Genomic DNA, 11,517 nt, shown 5'->3' with positions numbered 1-11,517 from the left:
TGCTGTGGATCTGACGGTCTGACACCCAGAGTAGGAGGGACTGTGTTCTGCTGTGGATCTGACGGTCTGTCACCCAGAGTAGGAGGGACTGTGTCCTGCTGTGGATCTGACGGTCTGTCACCCAGAGTAGGAGGGACTGTGTCCTGCTGTGGATCTGACGGTCTGTCACCCAGAGTAGGAGGGACTGTGTCCTGCTGTGGATCTGACGGTCTGTCACCCAGAGTAGGAGGGACTGTGTCCTGTTAAATGTGTTCTGTATGGAATGATCCCTGTGTCTGTGTGAGCTCTATCTGTGTGGTGATCCCTGTGTCTGTGTGAGCTCTATCTGTGTGGTGATCCCTGTGTCTGTGAGAACTCTATCTGTGTGGTGATCCCTGTGTCTGTGTGAGCTCTATCTGTGTGGTGATCCCTGTGTCTGTGTGAGCTCTATCTGTGTGGTGATCCCTGTGTCTGTGTGAGCTCTATCTGTGTGGTGATCCCTGTGTCTGTGTGAGCTCTATCTGTGTGGTGATCCCTGTGTCTGTGTGAGCTCTATCTGTGTGGTGATCCCTGTGTCTGTGTGAGCTCTATCTGTGTGGTGGTCCCTGTGTCTGTGTGAGCTCTATCTGTGTGGTGATCCCTGTGTCTGTGTGAACTCTATCTGTGTGGTGATCCCTGTGTCTGTGTGAGCTCTATCTGTGTGGTAGAAAGTTCTGCCAGGGAATTGCGTCGGATTCCCGGGTCAAGTTCTGTTTCCGGAACGATCTGTGTTTTTGTAACAGGAGACGGGGTTTGGCAGGAAGGCTCTTCCTCTCCTCTCTTCTCCTCCTCTCTTCTCTCTCCTCTGCCTTCTCTTCTCCTCCTCTCCTCTCTTCTCTCTCCTCTCTTCTCTCTCCTCTCCCTTCTCTTCTCTCTCCTCTCCCTTCTCTTCTCTCTCCTCTCCCTTCTCTTCTCTCTCCTCTCCCTTCTCTTCTCTCTCCTCTCCCCTCTCTTCTCCTCCTCTCCTCTCTTCTCTCTCCTCTCCCTTCTCTTCTCTCTCCTCTCCCTTCTCTTCTCTCTCCTCTCCCTTCTCTTCTCTCTCCTCTCCCTTCTCTTCTCTCTCCTCTCCCTTCTCTTCTCCTCCTCTCCTCTCTTCTCTCTCCTCTCCCTTCACTCCCCTTCACTCTACTGCACCTCTCCATATTCTCAATCTTTATCATTAACACACCATATTTCAAGTGTTATTAATCATTCAATGAGGAAGTGTCTGAGGTCAATACAGAACACAAAGAGGACAGGAGGAGAGGAGATGAGAGAGGAGAGGAGAGGAAGAGAGAAGAGGACAGGAGGAGAGGAGATGAGAGGAGGAGAGGAGATGAGAGGAGGAGAGGAGATGAGAGGAGGAGAGGAGAGGAGGAGAGAAGAGGACAGGAGGAGGGGAGATGAGAGGAGATGAGAGGAGGAAAGAAGAGGAGAGGAGATGAGAGGAGGAGAGAAGATGAGAGGAGGAGAGGAGATGAGAGGAGAGGACAGGAGGAGAGGAGATGAGAGGAGGAGAGGAGATGAGGAGAGAAGAGGACAGGAGGAGAGGAGATGAGGAGAGGAGAGGAGAGAAGATGAGAGGAGATGAGAGGAGGAGAGGAGAGGAGAGGAGAGGAGAGGAGATGAGAGGAGGAGAGGAGAGGAAGAGAGAAGAGGACAGGAGGAGAGGAGATGAGAGGAGGAGAGGAGATGAGAGGAGGAGAGGAGATGAGAGGAGGAGAGGAGAGGAGGAGAGAAGAGGACAGGAGGAGGGGAGATGAGAGGAGATGAGAGGAGGAAAGAAGAGGAGAGGAGATGAGAGGAGGAGAGAAGATGAGAGGAGGAGAGGAGATGAGAGGAGAGGACAGGAGGAGAGGAGATGAGAGGAGGGAGAGGAGATGAGGAGAGAAGAGGACAGGAGGAGAGGAGATGAGGAGAGGAGAGGAGAGAAGATGAGAGGAGATGAGAGGAGGAGAGGAGAGGAGAGGAGAGGAGAGGAGAGGAGAGGAGAGGAGAGGAGAGGAGAGGAGAGGAGAGGAGAGGAGAGGAGAGGAGAGGAGAGGAGAGGAGACAAGGAGAGAAGAGGACAGGAGGAGGGGAGAGGAGGAGGAGAGAAGAGGACAGGAGGAGAGGAGGAGAGGAGATGAGAGGAGGAGAGAAGAGGACAGGAGGAGAGGAGATGAGAGGAGGAGAGGAGAGGACAGGACAGGACAGGAGGAGAGGAGATGAGAGGAGGAGAGAAGAGGACAGGAGGAGAGGAGATGAGACGAGGTGGAGAGAAGAGGACAGGAGGAGAGGAGGAGGAGAAGAGGAAAGGAGGAGAGGAGATGAGACGAGGAGGAGAGAAGAGGACAGGAAGAGAGGAGGAGGAGAAGAGGAAAGGAGGAGAGGAGATGAGACGAGGAGGAGAGAAGAGGACAGGAGATGAGACGAGGAGGAGAGAAGAGGACAGGAAGAGAGGAGGGGGAAGAGGAGAAGGAGGAGGAGCAGATAGTATGATTGTGTATGAGTTGATAGATGGACTGTAGATCCTGTAATGTCAGAGACATGTCCTCCTAGCGTGTGGTGGATAGCGTGTGGTGGATAGCGTGTGATGGGTAGCATGTGGTGGGTAGCGTGTGGTGGGTAGTGTGTGGTGGGTAGCATGTAGCATGTGATGGATAGCATGTAGCGTGTGCTCTCCTGGAAACAGAGAACAGAGAATAGTGGTAGTTACTGTCTCCAGGTACATTCAGACACTCTGATAGAGAGACAGGAAACAGGAAACAGAGAATAGTGGTAGTTACTGTCTCCAGGTACATTCAGACACTCGGATAGAGAGACAGGAAACAGGAAACAGAGAATAGTGGTAGTTACTGTCTCCAGGTACATTCAGACACTCGGATAGAGAGACAGGAAACAGGAAACAGGAAACAGAGAATAGTGGTAGTTACTGTCTCCAGGTACATTCAGACACTCGGATAGAGAGACAGGAAACAGGAAACAGAGAATAGTGGTAGTTACTGTCTCCAGGTACATTCAGACACTCTGATAGAGAGACAGGAAACAGGAAACAGAGAATAGGGGTAGTTACTGTCTCCAGGTACATTCAGACACTCGGATAGAGAGACAGGAAACAGGAAACAGAGAATAGTGGTAGTTACTGTCTCCAGGTACATTCAGACACTCGGATAGAGAGACAGGAAACAGGAAACAGAGAATAGTGGTAGTTACCGTCTCCAGGTACATTCAGACACTCTGATAGAGAGACAGGAAACAGGAAACAGAGAATAGTGGTAGTTACTGTCTCCAGGTACATTCAGACACTCGGATAGAGAGACAGGAAACAGGAAACAGAGAATAGTGGTAGTTACTGTCTCCAGGTACATTCAGACACTCTGATAGAGAGACAGGAAACAGGAAACAGAGAATAGTGGTAGTTACTGTCTCCAGGTACATTCAGACACTCTGATAGAGAGACAGGAAACAGGAAACAGAATAGTGGTAGTTACTGTCTCCAGGTACATTCAGACACTCTGATAGAGAGACAGGAAACAGGAAACAGAGAATAGTGGTAGTTACTGTCTCCAGGTACATTCAGACACTCTGATGGAGAGACAGGAAACAGGAAACAGAGAATAGTGGGAGTTACTGTCTCCAGGTACATTCAGACACTCTGATAGAGAGACAGGAAACAGGAAACAGGAAACAGAGAATAGTGGTAGTTACCGTCTCCAGGTACATTCAGACACTCTGATAACAAATAGGGTTAAGTGCATTGCTCAAGGGCACGTCGACAGATTTCCTAGTCATCTCGGGGATTCAAACTTGCCCAACGCTCTTAATTAACCACTTAACCTACCACCCCAAACTAAAACTCTGTACTTTACAGATCTATTAAACTTTAAAACTCTCCTCTCCTCCAGGGATGGTAACAGTACAAGGTGAGGGTTGGGGATTACCATTCTCTGGTTAACTCTCCTCTCCTCCAGGGATGGTAACAGTACAAGGTGAGGGTTGGGGATTACCATTCTCTGGTTAACTCTCCTCTCTCTCCTCCAGGGATGGTAACAGTACAAGGTGAGGGTTGGGGATTACCATTCTCTGGTTAACTCTCCTCTCCTCCAGGGATGGTAACAGTACAAGGTGAGGGTTGGGGATTACCATTCTCTGGTTAACTCTCCTCTCCTCCAGGGATGGTAACAGTACAAGGTGAGGGTTGGGGATTACCATTCTCTGGTTAACTCTCCTCTCCTCCAGGGATGGTTAACAGTACAAGGTGAGGGTTGGGGATTACCATTCTCTGGTTAACTCTCCTCTCCTCCAGGGATGGTAACAGTACAAGGTGAGGGTTGGGGATTACCATTCTCTGGTTAACTCTCCTCTCCTCCAGGGATGGTAACAGTACAAGGTGAGGGTTGGGGATTACCATTCTCTGGTTAACTCTCCTCTCCTCCAGGGATGGTAACAGTACAAGGTGAGGGTTGGGGATTACCATTCTCTGGTTAACTCTCCTCTCTCTCCTCCAGGCATGGTAACAGTACTAAACAGTACAAGGTGAGGGTTGGGGATTACCATTCTCTGGTTAACTCTCCTCTCTCTCCTCCAGGGATGGTAACAGTACAAGGTGAGGGTTGGGGATTACCATTCTCTGGTTAACTCTCCTCTCCTCCAGGGATGGTAACAGTACAAGGTGAGGGTTGGGGATTACCATTCTCTGGTTAACTCTCCTCTCCTCCAGGGATGGTAACAGTACAAGGTGAGGGTTGGGGATTACCATTCTCTGGTTAACTCTCCTCTCCTCCAGGGATGGTAACAGTACAAGGTGAGGGTTGGGGATTACCATTCTCTGGTTAACTCTCCTCTCCTCCAGGGATGGTAACAGTACAAGGTGAGGGTTGGGGATTACCATTCTCTGGTTAACTCTCCTCTCCTCCAGGGATGGTTAACAGTACAAGGTGAGGGTTGGGGATTACCATTCTCTGGTTAACTCTCCTCTCCTCCAGGGATGGTAACAGTACAAGGTGAGGGTTGGGGATTACCATTCTCTGGTTAACTCTCCTCTCCTCCAGGGATGGTAACAGTACAAGGTGAGGGTTGGGGATTACCATTCTCTGGTTAACTCTCCTCTCCTCCAGGGATGGTAACAGTACAAGGTGAGGGTTGGGGATTACCATTCTCTGGTTAACTCTCCTCTCTCTCCTCCAGGCATGGTAACAGTACTAAACAGTACAAGGTGAGGGTTGGGGATTACCATTCTCTGGTTAACTCTCCTCTCTCTCCTCCAGGGATGGTAACAGTACAAGGTGAGGGTTGGGGATTACCATTCTCTGGTTAACTCTCCTCTCCTCCAGGGATGGTAACAGTACAAGGTGAGGGTTGGGGATTACCATTCTCTGGTTAACTCTCCTCTCCTCCAGGGATGGTAACAGTACAAGGTGAGGGTTGGGGATTACCATTCTCTGGTTAACTCTCCTCTCCTCCAGGGATGGTAACAGTACAAGGTGAGGGTTGGGGATTACCATTCTCTGGTTAACTCTCCTCTCTCTCCTCCAGGCATGGTAACAGTACTAAACAGTACAAGGTGAGGGTTGGGGATTACCATTCTCTGGTTAACTCTCGTCTCTCTCCCCCAGGGATGGTAACAGTACTAAACAGTACAAGGTGAGGGTAGGGGATTACCATTCTCTGGTTAACTCTCCTCTCTCTCCTCCAGGCATGGTAACAGTACTAAACAGTACAAGGTGAGGGTTGGGGATTACCATTCTCTGGTTAACTCTCCTCTCTCTCCTCCAGGCATGGTAACAGTACTAAACAGTACAAGGTGAGGGTTGGGGATTACCATTCTCTGGTTAACTCTCCTCTCTCTCCTCCAGGCATGGTAACAGTACTAAACAGTACAAGGTGAGGGTTGGGGATTATCATTCTCTGGTTCCCGAGGAGTTTGAGGAGGAGTACGCTGTCGATCAGATCGTCCTGCACCCTAGCTACCGTTCCCACAGCAACGACTACGACCTGGCCTTGGTGCGTCTGTCGCCGGGAGTGGCGGGGAAGGGCCGCGGTCGATGTGTGGCGTTCAGTCGCCACGTCCTGCCCGCCTGTCTGCCGCTACGCAAGGAGAGAGTCCTGAAACAGGCTTCCAACTGTCACATCACAGGCTGGGGGGACACAGGTGAGATGGGGGGGGGGTGGAAGACCAGGGGGGTGCTAGTGGGTGATTTAGTGGGGAAGATGAGGGGGGTGTTTAGTGTGGAAGACGAGGGGGTGTAGTGGGTGATTTAGTGTGGAAGACGAGGGGCGTGTTAGTGGGGAAGATGAGGGGGGTGATTTAGTGTGGAAGACCAGGGGGTGCTAGTGGGTGATTTAGTGTGGAAGACCAGGGGGGTGTTAGTGGGGAAGACCAGGGGGTGTTAGTGAGGAAGACCTGGGGGGTGTTAGTGGGTGATTTAGTGGGGAAGACGAAGGGGTGTTAGTGGGTGATTTAGTGGGGAAGACCAGGGGGGTGTTAGTGGGTGATTTAGTGGGGAAGACCAGGGGGGTGTTAGTGGGGAAGACCAGGGGGGTGTTAGTGGGTGATTTAGTGTGGAAGACCAGGGGGGTGTTAGTGGGTGATTTAGTGTGGAAGACCAGGGGGGTGTTAGTGGGGAAGACCAGGGGGGTGTTAGTGGGTGATTTAGTGTGGAAGACGAAGGGGTGTTAGTGGGTGATTTAGTGGGGAAGACCAGGGGGGTGTTAGTGGGTGATTTAGTGTGGAAGATGAGGGGGGTGATTTAGTGTGGAAGACCAGGGGGGTGTTAGTGGGTGATTTAGTGTGGAAGACCAGGGGGGTGTTAGTGGGTGATTTAGTGTGGAAGATGAGGGGGGTGATTTAGTGTGGAAGACCGGGGGGGGGGGGTGTTAGTGGGTGATTTAGTGTGGAAGACCAGGGGGGTGTTAGTGGGTGATTTAGTGGGGAAGACCAGGGGGGTGTTAGTGGGTGATTTAGTGGGGAAGACCAGGGGGGTGTTAGTGGGTGATTTAGTGGGGAAGACGAAGGGGTGTTAGTGGGTGATTTAGTGTGGAAGACCAGGGGGGTGTTAGTGGGTGATTTAGTGGGGAAGACCAGGGGGTGTTAGTGGGTGATTTAGTGTGGAAGCTGAGGGGGATGTTAGTGATTAATGGACCAGTTGAATGGTAATCGTCTCTCTAATTAAACAGACTAAAGGCCCAGTGTAATGGTAATCGTCTCTCTCTGTCCTCCAGGTCGCTCCTACTCTAAGACCCTCCAACAGGCTCCTCTCTCCCTCCTCCCCCGTCGTCACTGCCAACAGCGTTACCACGGAGCCTTCACTAGCCGCATGCTCTGCGCCGGGACAGACGGCCAATCGGAGCGCCGCGTGGACAGTTGCCGTGGAGACAGCGGCGGCCCGTTGGTGTGTGAGCGTCCGGGCGGAGGGTGGGTCGTGTACGGTGTGACGTCGTGGGGTCACTCCTGTCGCACGCAACACTCACCTGGCGTCTACACTAAAGTCTCCGCCTTCACACCCTGGATACACAAGGTGATTGGACAATGAGAGGGATACAGGAACTGGATCGTCAAGGTGATTGGACAATGGGAAGAATATAGGAAGTGGATCTGCAAGGTGATTGGACATTGGGATAAGGGCATGAAGAGATGACAGCCAATGTGAGACAGTGGTAGATAACGGACTGGCCAATTGAGAAGGACTATATTTGGAGCTTGTGATTTGATTGGTCAGTAAAATAAGTGGTTTCAAACCAGTTGAAAGACCCCTGTCTCTATTTCATATCCATCCCTCCCCCTTTACCCCCTCTCTCTCTCTCCTTTCCCCTCTCCTCTTCCTCCTCGTTCCCTCTCTTCCTCCTCGTTCCCTCTCTCTCTTCCTCCTCGTTCCCTCTCTCTCTTCCTCCTCGTTCCCTCTCTCCTCCTCCTCGTTCCCTCTCTCTCCTCCTCCTCATTCCCTCTCTTTCTTCCTCCTCATTCCCTCTCTCTCCTCCTCCTCATTCCCTCTCTCTCTTCCTCCTCGTTCCCTCTCTCTCTTCCTCCTCGTTCCCTCTCTCTCTCTCCTTTCCCCTCTCTCTCTTCCTCCTTCCCTCTCTCTCTCTACCTCCTCGTTCCCTCTCTCTCCTCCTCCTCATTCCCTCTCTCTCTTCCTCCTCGTTCCCTCTCTCTCCTCCTCCTCCTCCTCCTCCTCGTTCCCTCTCTCTCCTCCTCCTCCTCGTTCCCTCTCTCTCTCTCTCTCCTTTCCCCTCTCCTCTTCCTGCTCGTTCCCCCTCTCTCTTCCTCCTCGTTCCCCCTCTCTTCCTCGTTCCCTCTCTCTCTTCCTCCTCGTTCTCTCTCTCTCATCCTCCTCGTTCCCCCTCTCTTCCTCCTCGTTCCCTCTCTCTCATCCTCCTCATTCCCTCTCTCTCCCTCCCTCCTTCTTCCATCCCTCTCTTCCTCCTCGTTCCCTCTCTCTCATCCTCCTCGTTCCCTCTCTCTCCCTCCCTCCTTCTTCCATCCCTCTCTTCCTCCTCATTCCCTCTCTCTCTTCCTCCTCGTTCCCTCTCTCTCTTCCTCCTCGTTCCCTCTCTCTCTCTTCCTCCTCGTTCCCTCTCTCTTCCTCCTCGTTCCCTCTCTCTCTCTTCCTCCCCGTTTCCTCTCTCTCTCCTCCTCCTCCTCGTTCCCTCTCTCTCTTCCTCCTCATTCCCTCTCTCTCTTCCTCCTCGTTCCCTCTCTCTCTTCCTCCTCGTTCCCTCTCTCTCCTCCTCCTCCTCCTCGTTCCCTCTCTCTTCCTCCTCGTTCCCTCTCTCTCTTCCTCCTCGTTCCCTCTCTCTCTTCCTCCTCGTTCCCTCTCTCTCTTCCTCCTTGTTCCCTCTCTCTCTTCCTCCTCATTCCCTCTCTCCTCTACTGAACACAATCTCAACTCCTCTTTATCAGCACTTATTTAATTGAACCCTTTTGAGGTAACGCTATTTAAGGTTAAATCAACTCCTGGTTTGATGAACAGTAGAGATTCTGAACTAGACTTAATCTGAGAATGTTTTGTTGCTTTGCTACGGTGTGGACTAACGAACACATCCCAGACAACCGGTCTAAAATGTTTTATATTGTTCTATGAATGACCTGATGAAAGCAGCTACAGCACATTGTTGTTGACATCCGACTCCTAGGGAACGACGGGGACCACAGGCAGGGAAAGGACTATGTCCTGAACACACACACACACGACAATATTACTGAGTCTCCTTCCTACTATAAAGGAGAAGGTGGAGATTTACACTGAAAACAGTATTTCACTGTTACTCTACACCTGTTGTTTACAAAGCATGTGACTAATAGCATGTGACTAATAGCATGTGACTAATAGCATGTGACTAATAGCATGTGACTAATAGCATGTGACTAATAGCATGTGACTAATTGCATGTGACTAATAGCATGTGACTAATACAATCTGATTGGATTTGTTGTTGTTTACTGTTCACCCTCCGAGTCCGACAGCTAAACTGTTTATCAAACGGATTCAGATGGCACCCTATTCCCTATATAGTGCACTACTTTAGACCAGAGCCCTATGGCTCATTCCCGATATAGTGCTCACTACCTTTATAGCACCCTATTCCCTATATAGTGCACTACCTTTATAGAGCCCTATTCCCTATATAGTGTACTACCTTTATAGAACCCTATTCCCTATATAGTGTACTACCTTTATAGAACCCTATTCCCTATATAGGGCACTACTTTATAGAACCCTATTCCCTATATAGGGCACTACTTTATAGAACCCTATTCCCTATATAGGGCACTACTTTATAGAACCCTATTCCCTATATAGTGCACTACCTCATAGAACCCTATTTCCTATATAGGGCACTAATTTATAGCACCCTATTCCCTATATAGGGCACTACCTTTATAGCACCCTATTCCCTATATATGGCACTACCTTATAGAACCCTATTCCCTATATAGTGTACTACCTTTATAGAACCCTATTCCCTATATAGGGCACTACCTTATAGAACCCTATTCCCTATATAGTGTACTATCTTTATAGAACCCTATTCCCTATATAGTGTACTATCTTTATAGAACCCTATTCCCTATATAGGGCACTACCTTATAGAACCCTATTCCCTATATAGGGCACTACCTTTATAGAACCCTATTCCCTATATAGGGCACTACCTTTATAGAACCCTATTCCCTATATAGGGCACTACCTTATAGAACCCTATTCCCTATATTGTTGTGCACTTGAGTGAGGACCCAAAAGCGGTTTAACAAAAACAGAGTCCTTTAATGTAAAAACACAGGGAAGACATAGATCCTCTTCAGATGTAGAAAATGGCAAAATAGACAACCCTCAGAGAGGGCGACAAATGAAACAGAAAGTCCTTCTGATATTTACAAAAGAGTCCCCTTCTTAGCAGCAGAGGAGAATAGCTGGGTTGCGGCGACAGACTGCTGGTCTCTCTGGGTAGGCGCGGGTCGTAGCGGACAGAGGTACCTGATCACACGTAGCATCAGAAGAACAGGCAGATTCCGACAGGATGGGACAAGGGTGAAGCAAACAAGACGATAGTTTGGTTCTGGCATGAGAAACTCAAACGAGAATCTGACAAAGAAAGAAGCAGGAACAGAGAGAGAAATAGAGACCTAATCAGAGGGAAAAAGGGAACAGGTGGGAAAAGAGTGAACGAGGTAGTTAGAGAAGATGGGGAACAGCTGGGGGAAGGAGAGGAAGAGAAGGTAACCTAATACGACCAGCAGAGGAAAACGGAGTGAAGAGAAAGAACAGGAACAAGACATAATATGACAATACATGACATATATAGGGCACTACCTTTATAGCACCCTATTCCCTATATAGGGCACTACCTTTATAGCACCCTATTCCCTATATAGGGCACTACCTTTATAGCACCCTATTCCCTATATAGGGCACTACCTTTATAGAACCCTATTCCCTATATAGGGCACTACCTTTATACAACCCTATTCCCTATATAGGGCACTGCCTTATAGAACCCTATTCCCTATATAGGGCACTGCCTTTATAGAACCCTATTCCCTATATAGGGCACTACCTTTATAGAACCCTATTCCCTATATAGGGCACTACCTTTATAGAACCCTATTCCCTATATAGGGCACTACCTTTATAGAACCCTATTCCCTATATAGGGCACTACCTTTATAGAATCCTATTCCCTATATAGGGCACTACCTTTATAGAACCCTATTCCCTATATAGGGCACTACCTTTATAGAACCCTATTCCCTATATAGGGCACTACCTTTATAGAGCCCTATTTCCTATATAGGGCACTACCTTTATAGCACCCTATTCCCTATATAGGGCACTACCTCATAGAACCCTATTCCCTATATAGGGCACTACCTTTATAGCACCCTATTCCCTATATAGGGCACTACCTTTATAGAACCATATTCCCTATATAGGGCACTACCTTTATAGCACCCTATTCCCTATATAGGGCACTACCTTTATAGAACCCTATTCCCTATAGAGGGCACTACCTTTATAGCACCCTATTCCCTATATAGGG

The 11,517-nt window shown here is 49.4% G+C and overlaps 1 protein-coding gene across 1 annotated transcript in view; it reads left to right on the top strand.

Moving 5' to 3' along the window:
• The window catches only part of prss12 (serine protease 12), a 66,456-nt gene extending 58,617 nt beyond the window's left edge, over positions 1 to 7,839 (top strand). The window contains exons 13-14 of the mRNA XM_031815120.1: positions 5,835 to 6,130; positions 7,201 to 7,839. Of these exons, the coding sequence (XP_031670980.1) occupies positions 5,835 to 6,130; positions 7,201 to 7,511 (607 nt within the window). The 3' untranslated portion in view covers positions 7,512 to 7,839. The remainder of the gene's footprint in view (positions 1 to 5,834; positions 6,131 to 7,200) is intronic.
• Positions 7,840 to 11,517: the final 3,678 nt, after the last annotated feature.

This window comes from Oncorhynchus kisutch, unplaced genomic scaffold (genome assembly GCF_002021735.2).
Source record: "Oncorhynchus kisutch isolate 150728-3 unplaced genomic scaffold, Okis_V2 Okis07a-Okis12b_hom, whole genome shotgun sequence".
NCBI lineage: Eukaryota > Metazoa > Chordata > Actinopteri > Salmoniformes > Salmonidae > Oncorhynchus > Oncorhynchus kisutch.
Note: the sequence above shows the minus strand (reverse complement) of the source record. Positions and strands in the feature narration are given on the sequence as shown.